Consider the following 20,418-nt stretch of genomic DNA (forward strand, 5'->3'; position numbering starts at 1 on the left):
TTTTGAGAATAGCATGTAAGTTGAAGGTTAATTTTATGGAATGTAGTAAATCATATATATAAAATCATTGTAAAAAAATATAAAAAGACTAAAATAAAAAAATCATGAGATGTACAGTCCTGTGGTCTTGGCATAAAATGGACCACTCTTTCCTTTTCCGTAGGTGTCGAAAAGGCGACTAGAAACAGCGTCCTTCTTAAAACATCACCAAACTGCGGTTGCAAACCCGCCTGCCAAGCGTGGCAACTATCGGCAGGGCACCCCTCATGGAGGAGGCCTATGTTCAGCAGTGGACAGTTATTCTGATATGATGATGATTAATGTCCATCTATTAAACGATAATTCCTAACCTACCTACAAAATATTGTAAACGACTTACAAAATATGGAAGTGCATCACTAGTTTAATTTGTTAAATTGATTAGATACGATCTTAATTGATGGTATAATATATCCTTTAGGGTCAGAATTATAGGGACGATACAAGTGATCTCATTAGATAATCATCTAAACTACATAAAATATTAACATACTGCTGTGGAATGTTTAGCTTAGCAAATAGATAAATTGATTTTGATATAATCATATATAATATGATAGTAACCCACTAGAGATGAATAGAGATGATATACTATGGATAGATTATTGTCGATGGTACAAATTGTTATGGTAGATCGTTGGTAAACACGGTGCTATGTTACCTTATCATCAAGTGACAGATGTATGTCACGTATCGGTTAGATTACACCTTTTGTGTCATAGATAGCAATTTCTCACTCTTCAAATCATAGAAACAATACGTACAATGTTATTTTCATACGAGAAACATGTTGGTAAGAAGCCATGTTCTTTTTACTTAATACAACAGGTATTGTGACTTGAACGAAACTCTACCCATTAGTCAATGAGATATGCTGATCGATATTGCTGTATAGAAGATAAAATATTGTTAAAAAAGCATTTAAAATTACATTATCCGTAAGATAATTTGTAATGCGTACATAACAGATTTTAACCTATTGTTAATTTAATTATTTTCTATACCTACTAATATAATATAGCGGAAGAGTTTGTTTGTTTGATTGAACGTGCTAATCTCTGGAAATACAAGTTGGATTCGAAACATTGTTTTTGCATTTAATAGCTTATATTTTGAGCAGGCTATTCTCCATAATGATACGAGCATGAGTGAATCCACGGGAAATAACTAGTATACATATAACTCAAATTTATGTTATTTTATAATACGCTTGTATATATTTGAGTTATTTGTGACTTCGAGCAATGTGCTTAGGTACTACGTTCCATTCCGTTCCTAGCGTTTACGTGTGAATGTATTTTAAACAATGACCATTTATTTGTAAATTGATTATAACGGTTCTATTCGTATTTATATAAACGTTTTACCTTAAGAAACACCTATCGACCTATTCTTGCTAGGTATTCAATGGGTCGAATGTTTCGGAGCGGCACATTTCAAAGCGCTGTCCAGCAATAACTGGCAATAACTCTAAACGCAGCAATGAATTGGCTTGTTGAATTGTAAGCTTATTGAGGGTAGATTTATATGTATATTGATGTGTAGTGAGTAATTGGCTAGTAAAATGTCGCATATTCGCATAAACGTTATTATTATCTGTTCTATATATCTATATGTACATTCTAAACATATAGATATTGAGAATGCAGAGTTCACTATCAGAGCACTTTATAATTAATCAGATATATTGCAATTTATTCAATTGTCTTTAACGGATAATTTAGAGGTGCCTATTAGGCATGTTTCGGTATGAAAGGTATTAAAGAAAAAAAAAACTGATAAACACTATTCGTATTGAAAATCTACCCCAAACCTATTGAAAAAATAAAATAATTCATATATTAAAAAAAAATATCGTAGGACAAGGTAGTAGCCGAATAGGAATAATTTTTGCAACTTTATAAATGCAATTTATAATTACGAATTAATTAGTTAATTATATTATTAATAAAATAATTACGAATGAATTAGTTTAAGTATAAAATTATATTATGAAATTTAGTATATCTTTGTTTATCGCTACAAAATTCGTATTAATTACCATGCGTTTCGCACATCGTTATGCCTAAAATGCTTTTTAACTTGACGGTCACGACTATGGTCTTTATATTAGTACCAACTCGTTCTCATCATCGTGTATTCAGATTCAGAATAACTATAAAATTAACGGGTAATAATTTGTAAGTAATAGATACGGAATCATGAGCATTTCTTGTTAATAGTTAATAAATGAAACTGTAAGAATCTATTAAAATTCTAATATTCTTAACACTGAATTCCATCTCATACAAGTTATAATTAATTATAAGATTATATGAGCCTGAACATTGTGTCAATTAGTAAAAGTTGTTTATAAACAATATTATTAATTCAATTTTGTTACAATTTTTATATATTATAATAATTATCATATTAATGGCCATTTTTGTATTTTCAATATTAGCCCCAACTTTTTAAATATTGTAAATTGTAATCATTAACATATTAATGTTCGAATTTTATTTGTTTATAAACGCTTCTTTATATTAGCTTTATTGTTTTATAAAATTAAATTAATGTATTTTATTGACTAAAACAATTTTTTACTTTTTCAAAATATTCGATTCATTAAAAATTCGTCGGGATTCACGACGTTAAAGAATAGCAAACTCGTTTGTTTGTAATATTAATCGATTAGAGAAAAAAAAGTAAAAATCTGACATAAGTGTTCGGAGAAACTGGAATGAGATCGGGTTCCGAGTTGTTCGTAAGAAAACTGAGACGTGATCGGCAATTCTTTAGATACAGGTACGTTTCCATTGATTAACGATGAAGTAAGAAGATAAATCGGTATGTGCTATCAGATTCGAAAGGTTATGAGTTTTGGAAAATTTTAATACTATAATTTTGACTTACATACTATAGAGAGTGTTGTACTTATAAAGGAAATGTGATCAAATTAGACGAGGCAATTATAAAAAAGAATGACATCTACATATGTGGCCAGTAACAGAAGTGTGTTAAATCCTTCTTTAAAACTTAACTCAAAATATTATAGTTTGGATTATGTATAAAACTCTAGTGTTGTATGTAGGATCGACATCACTAGAGGTAAAGAAATTTTATATAAAAGAAAATATTCCATTTTTAAATTCATAATAGAAAGAATATAAAAATTTTAAATTCGTATAAATGAATTAGGTGTTCCATTTTGTTTCCATTGTTCCATTCCATTCCGTTCATTATACATAATGTATATAAAATTGTACGGGGGTTTAATCTATTTAATATATCAGATATTTTATGAGGAGATTTACTCAAAATGAATTTTTAAAATTTTTAACATCATTAATATTTATGTTATCTCTTTTCACTGTAATAAATTAATTGCATATAATAATATTATTGTTATAAACAATTAATTTATTAGTATAATGACAAATTTATATAAATTTAATTTTAATTTAATTTGAAAGGAATATTAGACAAGATTTAATGTCCATTAAATACTACGTGGGTGTAGTAATTCCACCGTTAATATCAATAAAACATGTAAACAAGAATTTTATTACATTTCCAGTGTTTACATCACCACACCTATCTATTTAGTAATAGTAATTCTAAGTTTTATGAATATGTACGAATCATTATGATTCGTAATGTATTGACTGCTCGAGTTATGCGAAATAACGTGATCTTTTGACCCTAAGCTCGTGTCTAATCTAAAAACCGGTTAAGTGAGAGTCCTGCAGTCGTATTATGAACTTTTAAAAAACCAGTCAAGTTCCAGGCAATTCACTTTACGGCCGTAAACTGCCTTGTTCTTTTTCGTATTATGACGTACAAAAAACAATCCGACTTCTGCCTGGATAATTTGTCTATGGCTGGTTATTCATTTACACTCCATTCGTTCAGAAACAACACAAGAATTTTTACGGGAAGTTACGGTTTTTATGTTCACATAGTTTTGACATGGTAGTGGTTAAATAAATATAACGAAAATGCAATTATTACGATACATTATTAGATAGATAAATTTACGTTATTAATTAAAATATTCTCGTTATCTTTTTGAACGTTTCGAATTATATCTTAGAATGCATTTCGTGCACATTTTCGAACGTAGCTACATGACGTTGTTGATCCACTTAAAATTCCGCGCCGAATCCACTTGAATATGAATTTTTTGAAGTGGAGTTTGAAACTGTGAAACTATTTCATTACTTGGCTGCATTCCAAATAGTTCGAAGTCAGTTAATTTTTACAAAATATTTTTTGTTTATCAACAAGAAAAATATATATCATGGCGTAAGTGTTTTTAGTGTTTTTCTACATATATTGTGTGCTAAAAAAATGCTATATTAAATTAATGTAAGACTTAATTATTTTAATTAAATCGCAGATCAACTTCTGCTGAAAATTCTCACACACGTCGTCGCGTAACGTACCGGCAGTTAGAAATTCTGTGGGAATTTTTAAATTCCAATAAGGACGTGGCTGTCGGTTTTAATAAATCTGCCCAAGCGCGAGAATACGCAAAACGTATGTGGGAAGAAGTCGCAGAAGCATTAAATTCATTGGGAGAAGGAGCTTTTAAAGACTGGAAAGGATGGTCAAATGTAAGTATTACAAAAACTTATTGTTTTTAATTTTTAATAACAAATTATAATCAACTTATATAATATCAAAAATATATTTACAGTATTGGGTGGATTATAAAGCTAAATTAAAAAGAAGAGTTGCTGCAGTACGTCTGTCTCAAAACCGTACTGGAGGTGGACCTTCGAATGTTCCACCCTTGGATGCACTAGAACAAAAGTTCTTGAGCATTTTAGGGGCAGGTTTCGGTTCGGGCTTGAGTAATGTACAAGTCGACCCATTTCCAAACGTAAGTAAATTGTAGGAATTTTTAATATAAATTCTGTGTTCACAATAAGTCTCTTGCAAAGTAGGTAAAGAAAAGTAGAGTACCAGAGGCTTCTATGTTTTATATAATTTTATGATTCATCACATGCACATAAATCAGTTTTAGAGAGTAAACTTTTAATTCATATCTACCATCTGTAAGTCCTAATAAATATTTATTCTTTCTCCTAAATGGCTGACACTTTCTGCCTATTTGATATTTTATTTATTTCATTTGGAAGCATACTATCTTAATTAATTAACAATATTTAACCCTTAAAAGCCTGATTTTTTAAATCAAATTAAAAAAATATAAGTGTATCCTTTACTGTGTTTACTAATGGGGAAAAATAGTAAAAAAAATTCAAAACGATATTTTTATATTTTTATTTTGAAAAAAACTGGTAACATGTAAACAGCCAAATATTAAAATAAAATCGATTGTAGGCGCCCAATATGATTTATAATACCGGTATCAAATTTGAAACTTCATGTATTTAAGGGTTAAGAAATACAATTACAATAATAGTTTCCTTTATTAACATATGACCCTGACCGAAATTACCATAAATTATTCAATATTATAATTATATATAGAATAAATTGCATAGAAATGAAAATAAATTTATATTATTTTCAGATACCAAGTACTAGTGGCACTGCATTGAGATCAGAACCTCTGGACACCGACTCTGATGCAGTAATGATTGAGATCACTGCATCAGAGTCAGAGTCCAGAGGAGACATACATATAACAACTATAGATACACAAAACACAGGAACTGAAGAGCTTCCACATCCTCAAATAGAAGAAGTTCCTACAGAAGCCCCTCCGTCTCGCCCGACACGTCGTAGACCAAGACAACAGAGAACTGTTAGCATGGAGGCAGCAAGGAATGCTTTAATAGATGTTGCAAGGTCACGACTAGAAGAACAAAGAAGACAGACAGCTATTATGGAGCAAATGCTCAATACATTAAATAGGATAGCTGAATCAATTAACAGGTAAAACAACAACATTATTTCAGTATTTTCATTGTATAATTTTTTTTTTTTAATATCTTATATTACTTTTTCCATATTTTATATAATATATCTAAGAGAATATTTGGTGTTTATTACAAATTTATGGAGAACATACAGTAGAAATATACAAACTCAAACAATATTTCTGTTTTGTTATATCAACTAAAATTCTATGAATATAAATAGACTTTTTATCAGAGTAATATAATTATATTAAAAATGCAATTAGAAGTAATAAACTATTTATATAAAACATTTAAAATTAATGTTCATTCTATAAATGAAATAAAAAAGAAATTAATAAATATGCTAAGAACTAAAATGCCTAATGTCTACTTCTCAGAGTAATCTATATTTTTTTTTTAATTTGTAGAAGCTCGAGAACTCCAGAGGCGAGAAACGAGGGCGCGCCTGGCAGCTAAACCTTCATTTAATTCTACACTTGAAGACTGAGACAGATCATGGTGAGCATGATGGAGCTGCATTGTGCCCTCTGATGTAGCATCTTCATCAGTGAGTGTCGGTGCTGGTATATTAGACTTTACTGTCATATTATGCAATACCACACAAGCATTCACTATAGATGCTGCCACCTCAGGGGCATAATGAAGTACTCTGTGTACAAGCAGGCAACGGAATCTAGCTTTCAAGAGTCCAATTGTCCTCTCAATCACATTTCTTGTCCTCACATGTACACTGGTGTAATGTGCTTCTTGTGACCCTGGGACAGTATTTGTAATGGGAGTCATCATATACTTTCTAAGAGCATATCCTGAATCACCTAAAAATAAAAGTAGCATGTTAATAATACAAAAAAAAAAAAAAAAAATCTTTACAAAAAGTATTAAAGTTCTAAAATCAGTAATGAGTAAACACAATTTTAATATTTTTATAATACAAATCAATTCTCACCAAGTAACCAAATGGACTCATTTCTGCTTAACTGTTCTAAATGCTGTCTTAGGGGATGATTTGTCCAAATGAAGGAGTCATGAGTAGCTCCTCCATAGCTGGCATCCACACTTATAATTTCCATGTCAGCATTACTAATCTAAATTTTTTTTTTTTTTTCAGATTAATAACATGACAGAAGAACATAAATCTTAAGTTATTAAAATTGTATATGAAATAAGTATATTAGTCAAATATTTAATTATAAGTGTGATGTAAATTATATGTATTAATAATAAAATTATTGTTTAATGTGTTTTATAAGTTAGTATAATGTATATTTAACATAACTGTAAATTTTAATTTTTGTTTTATAAATGTAATAAAGCTCATATGAATTAATTTAGTACATTTATATATAATCACAAAATTAAATATTGGTGTGTATAAAATTTAATGTAGTGTAATTGAAATCAACAAGCATCAAACATAATAAATTAACATACCAACTGTACATTTAGCGAATGATACTGTTTTCTACAGTAGTATCTCTCCTCGTTCTCAGTTGGGCGTACAATTGCAACATGTGTACAATCGATACACCCCAACACTCCTGGCATTCCAAATTTATTATAAAATCTATAACAAATTATTAGGTTCATTCTTTAATAATTCCTTTTGAAAATACTTTTTTCATTACAAAATATTTTCTAGTATGTTTATAAGAAAAGCTATTATTATAAAAGAGATGTGTTCAGTAATAATGGATAGAAGGAATAGCTTGTATTAATAAATCTTAGTTATTTTTGTGGAGGTTAATACTTTATTAATAATATAATAAAAAAATACCTTATGATGTTAGCTCTTCGCTCCTCTGACGTCCTCGGAAATTTAATATATTTTGCCTGTATTTCAGGCAAATTTAATAATTTTGTAATTTGTTTTATTATTATAGAAACTGTAGGTTGGGCGATAGAATGGCCAGCAATATCGCCAATTGGGCGTTGATAAGAGCCCGTTGCGAAAAACGACAATGCTACCAAAACCTAAAATAGAAAAAAGTTGACAGTCAACTAAGTCACAGTTAATTTAAGAAAATATATTAATGACAATATCATCATAATAAGGTAAAAGTGTAACCTTAGTCTCCAATGTCAAATCTGTGGACTTTGATGATCCTGCCATATGAGGCCTAAGCTCATCGCAGAGACTGTATACCAAACCTTTGCTAAGACGATATCGTTTTATAAATTGCTCATCGTCAATATCAAAGGGATTGGATTGGTCTCGCAATCGTCTTCTTTTAATTTTTCGCTGTTCTGCTTCATACATAGCGTCCATTTCCAAAAATTCTAAAATTTCACCTTCATCAGACATACTGAACTACAAACACTTAACAAACTTGAACACACAAACTTAATAAATTAGAAACAAAAAAAAAAACACTTCAAATCAATGCAAACTGAATACAAATAAGTCTTTCATATCTAGAAAACACACAAAACAATTCAAAAAAAGGCACTTGAAGACGCCGTAAACTGAATGGTTTGTAAACAAGTTTTAAATAGTCAAATGACGCGTAGAAATGTCAAATCAGGAGCTCGTAATACGAAATAACCAGCCAAAATACGGGCAGATGTCGCTCAACTGTCACGTGACCGCTGACTGGCTGGTTTGTAGCGTTCATAATATGAATTAGCAAGGCAGTTCAATTTACGCCGTAATCTGCCTGGAAATAAGAGTTCATAATACGGCTGCTGAATACTTTGGACTTATAAAGTCAGAGAACTTGCGACGCATTCCAGCAAAGACGCCCGAAAATATAATATAATAAATTAATTTCTTATTTTTCATATAATAAGTATTACTCGTAACTGTAGATAGATAGTTGAAATAGGTATTGGTTATACATATTCAAATAATATAAGTACAAATATACATACATAAAAATTCTAGTAGGCGGACAGTAAACGAACAATCCTTATTTCCTTACTATGATTACTATAGTAATATTACTTATACGATGCTACAAGTAATATACGAATAAATATGAAAATTAGTTTGTTTGCTTATCTGTTAACTACCTCTTGGTGCCTTAACAACAGTTAAATGAAAAATGGCATACACATCATATTCGGCGCGAAGATGGATATAGACCAATGTTGTTACATTCACGCGGGAAAAGGCGTGAGCTCAACTAGTTAAATTATATTACTATAATTAAAAAGTCTATTTTAAAAATATCAACGAAATTAAAAGTTGTAAAAAAAAACAGCCATTTTATTATGATACCATAAAATGGCAAATTTAATAAAACTGAATATTGGTTAAAAATTTCATAATAAAGTTGTTTGATATGACGAATAGAATAACAGACATTATTATAATTTAAGTCGACAGCTGTACAGATTAAACGAGATTATAACGATATTAAATAGATTCGTAATGATAGGAGCCGATTAATAATTCGATATTAATGTACAGTGACAAAGCGATTATGGTATGAATATTGTTATTCGAATGTATGGTGAATTAGAAGGTAATAGGGTTATATTTACTTTTAATATGTTTAATTACGTAAACAAGCAAATAAAATAGCCTTTATCCGGTTTAGAAAAATATAAAACATGGAAATAAAGTGTGAATTAATAAAAATCGATTAGATTCAAAAGATCTAACCGATTTTAATTTGTACTTTACAATGTGTCACAAGTGTTCAATACTTTCTTTCACTTTTTAAATAAAATAACAGATTAAAAAGAAGCAGAAATAAATTATATGAGAATATTGAGTCTCTATTATATAAAATTAATTATCTCAGACAATTTAAATTAATAAACAGATTTATCTACGAATTGGAGAATAGACGTTTACGTACGTACGAGTTATTTTTTTATATAAGTTTGGAGACATGATAAATAAATGGTGTCTAATTTGCCGAAGAGTTTTGGGAAGTTGTTAGCATATAATATTTAAAATGACCATGATATTTTTTGGTCATCGATTACTTTATTATACAAAATAGCTAATTTATCATGTACCATATAAATTGATTATTTGTTTTTTAAAACGATGAATACAAGATCGAAAGAACGCGGATATCGGGCCGAGAGTAAACTGCAACAAATCGCATGTCATGACCGTTCCATACTTGGTGCAGGCGACGTGTACCGTTATACTCTTGCAAATTTACAATTGCACTTAGAAAATGTAATTTCGTGCAATTTAAATCTTTATCACCACGCTACAAGATTTATTGTGCAAGTTTCAACGGAAAATGCAAAGCGGGGATGGTTCGCGATGCGACAAATTGGGTATACAGACTTCTTGAAAGGATTGCAAGTGATGCGGTGTTTTCACAAAAATATTAATTATCCTTAATTTTGCAAACGATAAAATTGATGATAATAATCATAAACGATTTTTGGGGACATCCAATTAAATATTTTTATTTATTGTCGGCAAATATTTTGCAATTTACTTTGAAGTCCGAATTCGGAATGCGCTCGCATTTAATATACAAAATGTTTTTAATATATTCAAAATGTATGAAGCGAAAATATATATATTTTTTAATGTTACATAATTTACAATTATTATATTATTGTAAATTGTGTAAAATAAAAAAATAAATCGAAAATTTAAACAAAAGGATCTTTTACAGTCAACCACTTGCTGTATTACTATTCTTATGAAAAAATATTGTTTAGTTAATTTCAAACTTTTCCGTCGGTTTGAAACGTTGGCAATAAAAATTATGCATCTATGTAGATACTATTTACCTGTAATCGCGTTGCGTTAAATCCCGATCATGAAATAAATAAATATTGTATATTTATAAATATGTATACTTTTTTAGTTGGTATTTGATACTTGATTAATGGTTTACCTACTTCTGTATTGGTTCCATATTATTTTTGTCAATATAGATGTTTTGATGATGTTTTTTTTATTTTTTTTTTGTTTTTAATTACTGTCGAACACAATGTACGACTAATACAAAGTTCCTACAGATATATTTCTACTCACGCTGTCTTTATCCTTACGAGGTGGGCAGAGTGAACCGTGCAGTAAAGATTTACATACATCGCTGGTTTCGTCTACTTTCATAACACGTCTCATGCATGCACGCCTGGCCTGGCCTGGAGACTCTTGACCTCTCCATCAGATAGAATTCTAGATTATTATTTATAATAATGTGGATACTTGCAATCAGAGCTCGATTAGATGCACATATATCGAATAAATGAATCTAAAAATGTATCTGTATGTACTGTGATCAAGTCTAGTCTAGACAGGTTCCCCGCTGGCGCCTCACGTACGTGTCTCCAATACATGGAGAATTTTAATGGCATCCACATAAAATATGAGCAAATGTGTTTTTCTTAAGACCGAGATGCCACTTGGCTTTGATACCTTTTAAGGCACCGTGACCGAATCGTGAAATGGAACTTTTTAATTTGGTTACATCTGTTAATTCAAATGACACTGGTTGATACCTTTGCCATTTTAAAAATAAAAGTTTCATTTTTTACCCTGGATTGTCATTAAACATTCTTAATTTGAATAATTAAATAATTTTCTCCATAGAGAGAGAACACCACAGGTGCTATTCTTAATCTATGATTTTTTCTTTAAATGTGTAGAACGTAGGTTTTTTAATTGTATGGGCAATTAGAATCAAACCAGTATAAATTCATATAAATCAAAGTAACAGCGTTTAATAATAATGATAATTATTTCGAATCTGGTATATTTTATTTTAATATAACTTTCATTATGTACTTATTGTCAATTACTAACTAAATTAACGTTGCAGCCAGTGAAATAAGCCGCGACTCAAAAAAGTTTGATATCATCTCAGAAAAAACAAAGCATTCCTCGTTATTTTGCAATACGAAGCCTTAATTGAAGCATGTCCGACGTGCACTTGCTTGTCTGCTACAAACGAAAATGTAACGACTTCCTAATTGTTTAAATTGAGACCAACACTATAAGTGTACTCTTTCTATTTTTTATTAAAATTTATTAATCACAACATAAAAACTTGCAGTAAATCAGGCCAGCAAATTGGCTGTCTTATAGATTGATAACCGTTTCAAACTGTAAAAAAAATATCTCAACGCTCGACGCAACAAGTTAACAAAATTTATGACAGTATCTACTTTATTATTAGAGGCTTATTATACAATTAAATATCTAGGATTGTAATTTTGTAGCTCTGACATACAACCTAAAACAGTAAAAGTAATCTTACTAGATGACCCCTAAACTTTATAAGATAATTGTAAAATATTTTACTGATATTAAGAGCTAGGTAACTTTCAGTTTCAAATTACTAGTTTAATAAATTGATAAATGGATTTTTATATAGCATTGTAATATACCACTAAGTCACGAGTTACTAGCTCCGATCATGTTAGCGAAAACGTACGTACATTGACCTTCAGAAATTGCAGTCTTCGTTTATGTAACATGCATGAGACTGGCTAATATAGACCCCCGAAAAGTGTTTTTTTTCCACTTGCATCAGTTTAAAGCAAAGACCATCGAGAGACCAAGGTATATTGGTGATACGACAGATGGCATACCATCACGGGCCAGTCCGGTCAGGCTGATAATGTGTCGGAGCAATCTGCCGCAATTAGATATGACGTGAGTGTGTTCACGAAACGTGGGTTTGGTGCAAAAGATAAGAGATTATTTATTGCAACATCTTAATACCATCTGTCTGATGCAGTGGAAGGGAGGCTACTTTTAAAAGGCCCTCAATCAGGAATTGATTTTGGCTTGGGTAAATTGGATATGGAATTCTACAAAATTGGTTCAAGTCTGAGTGTTTTGGGTTGTGCTTCTGATTTTTACTGGTTTTTCTATATCATATCTTGAAAACTAGGTAACTAATTATCTGGTACTTATTTGCAATTTTTTACTACTAGATAAATGAATACAAGAACCTATATAATGTGTAAGAAGTAAGCTTAGTTCGGTATATGATCTCGAACTAACTTGCATCCATAGATCCTTTGCAACGAAATATAGATAAAACTAACATTGACGATGGACAAATTGAAATTATGATTATTATCACATCATTGTTGAAATAACGGTTGATTATTTATATATTTGAAATACTTATTTATTTCTAACAAATAAATATATAGTTATTTATTCTCATCTCATAGAAAAAAAAACCTTGAGCTTTCTGTTCTGTTCCTTCATTAATGCCATAATCAAGTGGCAAGTGTTATTTAACCAAATGATCTTTATTAATTGTTGTAAACGAATATAATTAATACAGTCGAGTTTTCAAGGTCACTGCCACAAAGCCCCGCTAGCTCTACTCACTTGACCCCAATGTAACTGTAAGTTAATTGCAAGTTTGCTCCAAAACAAAAGAAAAGACGGAGAGCAACCGGCTTTGGTCGCTTCTTTGTGAATATTTCGTATTGCACACATGTATATAAGTAGTCTGTGGTAAGTTCTTACTTACAGAAAGTGTAATATCGTATATATTCGTGGCTGTGGTCACGACTTACCTGTAAAAAAATAAGAAAAAAATTAAATTAGTAAGCGTCATTAAAATTATATTACAATACTGCAATATTACGGAAATTACAAAAGTTATTTCCTGATAACGAACATTAATTAATCTCAGTGTAATGAAACTCAATGTTTGTACGTTGATTAATAAGTAAAAGACTTAAGTTTCTTCAATTACAATTAACACATTGTTAAACAAAAGTTAGTGATGCAAAGTACGGTATGGATACATTTATTAACTCGATGTTGTCAAACATGTTATAAATAAAGAAATACTTACTATACAAAATCGTATATGACAAATTTTTTATGTTTTTATGCAGGATTTGAATTTGAAAAGCAGTAAAATTACGGGTTATGGTGGTATAACACCTCTGTGTTCGGGAGGAAAGGAATTGTTAATAAAGGGGTCTAACCTGCTGCAATATACTCTATCAGGTTGACCTACACGCGGTCCCCCTGGAGACCATCGCGGTTAATTCTTGTTGAATTCATCACGATGGGCTGACTGACCTGCTTTCATTGTCACTGGTGCCCCACCAGTGTATACCGATAGCGCAGGCGAGCTAACCATTTCATTATCATGCATAAAAAAAAATCTGTGTTGAATGGATGGCAATGCATTAGTGTCATTATTATTATGGGCGTAATTGTTATTTTGTGAAGTTAGTGTTAGTTCATGGCGCTGTTCATGCTTATAAGCGAGGTTTACCATTTTCATTAGGCAGACCTTCAACTCCTTGTCACCTTGTTGCTGCCACCTACTTTTTATTTAAAATAGACAATTTTTTACTATTGAACGACTCGTATTACTACCTGACAGACCATAATATTATTAACGTGATCAAATTTAGTTAAAAGTATATAATGGTCATAATGATCAAGCGGACGGATACATAACACAGCATAACGAGTACTAAATTAAAATCAAGATTGCTACAAATACCTATTGAGGCTTACGCACTTTTTACGTAAAGGTCAAATGTATCTATTAGTCGTGATGCTTTTGTATTGGATGCGTAATGCAACCAATTGTTGTAACAGACAAACAAAGAGTCAAGGTTGCGTGGATTTTGTACGAATATCGATTTAAAATTATACTCTGAACTAAACGCGTGTCGACATTGCCTATTATATTTAGTTTATTATAATGTTCTTTATAGATATACTTTGATTTATTGCGATTAAATTTCAATACGAATCATTGAAGTGAGTTCAAGGATATTTTATTGCAATAATGTTAGAGTCAAGATAAAAAAAAATTGGGCAAATGGATATAAATTCACGTCTTGAGTGTCGTAACTAAAATTTCAATAATAGAAAAATTCTTATATCGTGACAAAATAATCATTGAAATCGGTGCAAAATTTATTTTGATAACTCATTAAATGTTCGTATACGAGTATTTCTTTATAAAATTTACAGATTAAATTTCAACGTAAAAGAACACGTTTATACCTTACCTTGATTGATTATTTAGTTTTAGTATTATTTTGTTTCATTTAACTTTGTTTTAGTACGTGAACGAGTACCGAGCTGTTGCAGATCGGTTTTATTAAAATTAAATAAATTAACACTAAAAAAGGAAACAGTGACATGGATATCTGTACAATAATACTCAATTCAATAAAATGTTACCTATGGTTAAATGTGTAGGCGGCAGTTTTTTTCTTCCCATATGTTTACATAACTATTGTTCACATCATCATCACCATAATTCGTATTCGTTCAAATGCTGGGCAATTTCTCCCCATAAAGGGAGAATTAAGGACAGATTCTATTGTTTAAAAGAAAAGTATAAGTATGTATTGTCCTGTACACGGTAAAGTGCTAGTAAAAAACTAGAAATTTTAAATAAATGATGTTGCAACATAGATTTACAACCTGTTTGTTAACAGCTTTTACTACCGACTTAAGCGAAAGTCTGTCTTATCTTAATCCCCAAGATCCCTCGGACTCAAGCGCAGGTAATTAGGCGGAAATATTTGCGTGGCCCCGGCTTCAAACCTGCTATCTACCGACATCGTGGCGTCTCTCCTAACCGAGCCTGCGAGAACAAAGCACACAAGGTTTGGTTTTGTTGCTTTTAGTGTCTCAAAAAACCGGGAACGTGGATGCAATAAAAATAAAAGTGTCGATGCTCTGTAGTTTAATAAATAACCATCGACCTACACAAGGGATAGTGTAAAAGGAAGTGGATAATTTTTTAAGTAAAAAACCTGGGAAAAATAAGCCTACCTTAGTATTATTCATTGGCATTTTTCATAATTAACAGAATTAAAAATATACAGGGATCATAAGTGTTTTAAAAGTAGATTATGTTTTGGAACAAACAGTTTTTTGATCAGCAAATAAAAATCACTACTAAACCTTGTATATAGGTCGTTTGCTTGGGTACTTCTAAACCACTCGAGTTTATGTTGTGAAGCATCTGTGTTTGTATAGCTGTGTTTCGGTTTGAAGTGTGGGATATGACAGTGAAATTACAGAGTACATAAAACCTTAGAAATGGCAACACATGAGTGATACCATGGGCATCACAGTATACTCTCTGAGATTAATGTTATATGGTTTATATCTATAATGACAGTGATGACGACGGTTATCACGGCCCATTTGTTGGGTACAAGTGGACTGTCAGCTTGTTTGCCATTCAAAGTAATATAAAAAAGAAGAAAATCATCCGTCAGCTATAACTGTCACAAAATTGATAATCAATTGAACTGAATTGGCAACGTGATCGCGGAATTATAATAAAAAAAAAAAAAAAAACTATAAAAATCAGACAAATTGAGGACATTCTTCTTTTAAGCAAACATATATTAAGAATAAAAATAAATGCAATACAATATTACTACTAATTACTGGACATAGACATGTCAATTAGTTACTATAATACTATAATAAATCAGTCTACAAACAATCAGATACTAGTATGATAAATAAAAGGTATATCGTAGTAAACATATGGCCACAATAAACAACAAGTACGTACTGCATTTTTAAGGCCACGGAAGCTCAGATTTGGTCCAATAAATATATTTCGACACAGGTATGGAATGTCCCACAGATGTCGTGGCCCACACTGAATGGAATGCACTGCCTACGCTGGCGTTATGTTGAACTAGTAGAGATATCCAGTTCAAACTATTGTTTGTGCGGTAGCCGATGTATGTTGGAACGTTAACATAGTATGGCTTGACCTCTCTCGGAATATTTCGTCGTCTCTGATTACAGATTGTAAGGGGAATAATATTTTTCTGCTAGAAGCTGTAAGTATGGGAGAATAGCTATCATATGATAGCTATTATCTATATAATATCGTATAGTACAACTTAGTGGTTTTAATCTTGGATATAATGGTTAATTTGTCTTCGTGTGTTTTATTTTTATTTAAATTCGTTATGTTGTTTAAGAGAAATTGAGAAATAATCTTATATTTATGGTTGGGAATAAAGCGCATAAGCCAAGATATAAATTCCATTATCTTATCTTATATTCGCATATGGGGTCAGCTAAGCTGTTGCACGTCGATCCATTGAGATCTTTTGTGCTTCCCTCTGCCTTATACCATCATTTCATAGATCCTTTGTGTTACCTTGACGATATCCCGCGGTTTAAGATATCTGTAGTCCCCTGGTTTTGGATAAGCCGTTCCCAGTAGACTCATACGCATACTTGCCAACGAATCGCAGTTGCACATCAAGTGTTCCATAGATTTAAATATATAAATTCCATTAAGTAATAAAGTAGAAAAAAAAAGTTATATTTAAAATTAATAAACAATCTAAATCTTGTAAAAGATTGATTCAACGAATAAAAAAAATCTACCACATTATTCTTTTTATTCTTAAATACAAAACAGGTTGAATAACATCAAAACTCAACATCAAAGTACGAAAAAGGCTAAAATATGCTCGTAAAAGTATACTTGCACGCAAAGTGCAAAGCTCGCATGCTTCTGTAATTAGACTGATAACACCGATTATCCGCGCCGTGTTATTTTATCAGAGTATTTATTGCGTCAGATAAAAGTGGATTCCTTAATGCTTTCCAGCGATACCGCGATACTGTTAACCAAATTAAATTGTTTTATTAATGCTTCCGTACGGCTATGTACGCATTTCAAGTAATAAAATATAAGAAGTGCAATTAAACGCAACAATAATTTTCTGTACGTAAATTGTATGTAGTTTGCCCATCAATTTATTTAACTTGAACTATAAAGCAAATACGTTTCGTTTTCTTATTGAAGATTACTATTAATGACAAATAATAAATTCTAAAACTTGATTTCTGTATTGGCATAAACTGATATAGTTTTGTACACTTTCGTGGCACGTCAAATAATACACTTTAAAAAAAAATCGTTTTAAAAGATTGGCGGGAAAACAATTTATCAGCTCAGACGGTCTGTAATAGTAGTATTTCCTTCATTGAGGGTTATTTGTAAGCAATATTAAGCCAAGTAAATATTACTGAACCGAAATATTACAGCTGAATATTTATTATCGGAGTCGAAGACAATATTCCATAAAATATGGGCGACTTGAATGCATCTTGAAGTACGTCATAATTGAACGTTTTACCACAGCGCTGGGAACAAACAGTGGTACAATGCTTCTGTTTCGTACAATTACATTATAATTTGGGATACATTGTTTTGTCTAAATATATCTTTTAGATGACTGGTAAGAAAAAAAATCTTTAAACTGTGATCTTATTGCCAGAGCAAGCAAACAGCGCAGGCAAGGTATTCCAGAGGACCGCGAAACAAGGCATATGAATATACAAATTTATGATTAATTTACGGTAATTAATCATTATTTGTATATTCATATAGGTAATGCATTATTTTCTGGTCTTCCACGATGCGAGATTATCATTCCATCTGCATAAAAAACTTCTTACGTTTATCTTATATAATGTAAACCCACCTTTGGATCCCACATCTTCGTATTGGACCAAAATCACTTTGGGAATGTACATTTTTATGTTCAGGTATCGTAAAAAATACCAGACTATTTTATTGTAGGGACCGAATGTTTTAGTGGACCTCGTAAAATAAAGACGGTGTAAAATTCACGCATTGTGTGCTGTTTGTCCATTTTACATTTACGGTGCTAATGCCAAGGTCAAATTATTTTCAAATTTCAAAATCAGTGAAATGCTCGTTATACTTATATGTCGCAGGTAAATGAGAATACGGGGGATTTTGCCAAATATTTTGTTTATACCATTGAGGTGGCAAACAAGCATACGGCCCACCTGAAAGTAAGCGGTCACTGTATGAACACCTGCCATACCAGGGATATTACGCGCGCGTTTTTGACCCTATTTAGGAATATCACGAATTCTTTACAGAACTAGAAAATTTCAATCCATTACGCGTTGAGACTGAACAATCTAGTGATATGACAAAAATCGCAACACTTAATTTATTAAAATAAAGTTCATTGAATCTAACTTTATTTTAATAAATTAAGTCATTTGTCGTCTATTCTTTTCAAAGAGAATGAGAAAATTCTTGTATTTTTGTTAAGTTTACATTAAAATTATAAATTAATATAAATATATACTGTCACAAGGAATTTTTTTTAATGGACGATAATGGAATTGTTACCCCGCCTGCGCTATTGGTATACATTGGCGGAGCACCAGTAAGGGACGATAAGTGAAGATGAAGCAGGTCAGTTAGCTCATCATGACAAATTTTCCAATGGATCTATCACGATAGTTTTTAGGGGGAACCGGGACCTGATAGGATATATTGCTAGTAATAGAGTTGCCGATCCCCATTACTAATAACCCCTTTTCCCCCAGTAGGGGACATTACATCATACTAGTCACTAGTACAAAATTAATATGATTTATAAGGATAATAGTATACGATCGACATGAGAGCGAAAGCAAGGAAAACCCAGGAATAAATTTCAAAAACAATATGCAATCTATACAAAAGTCAACCATATCAATTACTTTCAGCAATAAGACCGCCTTACTGTACATATACAACTGTATCATTACATTTATTGTCTTGCTTATTCCCTATATTGTAGTGTTAATAAAGTTTTTTTTTATACAACTTAGAATGGCAAACAAGCTGACGGCCCACCTGATGTAAAGTGGTGACGGTCGCCTATAGACATGAGCAGTACCATGGACATAACAGAGTATACTGTTTCGCCCATGATACTCCCCATGCGTTGCCATTCCTGAGGACTCAGGTGTTATTTTGTTGTACCCAGTAAATTCACGCCATATCCCACCCTTCAAAAAAGTACAGTCAATTGCAAAAATATCTAAATAAGTTAAGAAAAGTCGTACATATAAAAAAATCTGATGAATTTAGAACATCCTGCATTTTAAACTCGCTTAAAAGAGGAATTTACATTTGGATATTTCGTTACGTTTGATGGTGACATTATAAAATGCCAATAAGATTTTTATGGCTCGGGAATAACTCGAGTAGACTGCCCTGATCGGAGCACCATAAAATTGGTTCTTTTATTTGTTGTCCGTGTTTTAAACGGTTTCCATCTCTGAAGGACAATCGAAGGGATATCCGACCATTTATGGTAATGTATTGGTTGTTTGATTTTAAAGTTGTTTTGTATTATTTGTATTGCTACATACATTTTCTTGGTAGATTTGTGTTTGTTAGTGAGGGTTTTAAGAGACTTTATTAATGGAAGGTATTAAAACATCTGTAGGTATGTTTTCACGTGTACATACACGTGTAAAAACAACATACATATGTCGTTGTTGGACCTTTTCAGGCAATTTTAACATTTTTCTCTCTGTAAGAACCATCCTCGTACTTCAAGGAATATTCTAAAACAAAAATTAGCAAAATCGGTTCAGCTGTTCTCGAGATTTGCGCTTAGCAACACATTCAGTGATTCATTTTTATATTATTGATTCCCACTTCTTATACTTAGTTCGGACGTCAGCTTGTTTGTCATTTCTATTTACATAAAAAAGAATATTTTTTCATACAAAAACAATTTAAAAAAATCTAGAAAGTAAATACGA

At 31.2% G+C, this 20,418-nt stretch overlaps 3 protein-coding genes across 8 annotated transcripts in view; 1 reads left to right on the forward strand and 2 right to left on the reverse strand.

Annotated features, from left to right (window-relative positions):
* LOC113511818 (caskin-2) overlaps window positions 1-20,418 on the reverse strand; it is a 350,084-nt gene that overhangs the window by 93,597 nt on the left and 236,069 nt on the right. The gene's annotated exons all lie outside the window — the stretch shown is intronic.
* LOC128201002 (uncharacterized) lies at window positions 3,836-6,420 on the forward strand. Its single transcript, XM_052896429.1, has 4 exons — window positions 3,836-4,637; window positions 4,721-4,906; window positions 5,564-5,928; window positions 6,323-6,420. The coding sequence occupies exons 1-4, from the start codon at window positions 4,563-4,565 to the stop codon at window positions 6,369-6,371; spliced, it is 675 nt and encodes a 224-aa protein (XP_052752389.1). The 5' UTR covers window positions 3,836-4,562; the 3' UTR covers window positions 6,372-6,420.
* LOC128201001 (putative nuclease HARBI1) lies at window positions 5,295-9,113 on the reverse strand. Its single transcript, XM_052896428.1, has 5 exons — window positions 7,981-9,113; window positions 7,690-7,886; window positions 7,347-7,479; window positions 6,862-7,000; window positions 5,295-6,730 (listed from the first exon to the last, which is right to left on the reverse strand). Exons 1-5 carry the CDS (start codon window positions 8,215-8,217, stop codon window positions 6,312-6,314), a joined length of 1,125 nt encoding a protein of 374 aa, XP_052752388.1. The 5' UTR covers window positions 8,218-9,113; the 3' UTR covers window positions 5,295-6,311.

Source organism: Galleria mellonella, unplaced genomic scaffold (assembly GCF_026898425.1).
Source record: "Galleria mellonella isolate WM207_F2 unplaced genomic scaffold, CSIRO_AGI_GalMel_v1 utg329, whole genome shotgun sequence".
In the NCBI taxonomy this organism is placed as follows: domain Eukaryota; kingdom Metazoa; phylum Arthropoda; class Insecta; order Lepidoptera; family Pyralidae; genus Galleria; species Galleria mellonella.

Excerpts from the sequence above, each read along its gene's own strand:
- LOC128201002 (XM_052896429.1), top strand. The coding sequence starts at position 4,563 with ATGTGGGAAGAAGTCGCAGAAGCATTAAATTCATTGGGAGAAGGAGCT. Across the intron at positions 4,638-4,720 it reads ACTGGAAAGGATGGTCAAAT|TATTGGGTGGATTATAAAGC; the intron begins GTAAGTATTACA and ends ATATATTTACAG. Across the intron at positions 4,907-5,563 it reads AAGTCGACCCATTTCCAAAC|ATACCAAGTACTAGTGGCAC; the intron begins GTAAGTAAATTG and ends TATTATTTTCAG.
- LOC128201001 (XM_052896428.1), bottom strand. The coding sequence starts at position 8,217 with ATGTCTGATGAAGGTGAAATTTTAGAATTTTTGGAAATGGACGCTATG. Across the intron at positions 7,001-7,346 it reads ATTCGCTAAATGTACAGTTG|ATTAGTAATGCTGACATGGA; the intron begins GTATGTTAATTT and ends AAAAAAATTTAG. Across the intron at positions 6,731-6,861 it reads TGAGTCCATTTGGTTACTTG|GTGATTCAGGATATGCTCTT; the intron begins GTGAGAATTGAT and ends TTTTATTTTTAG.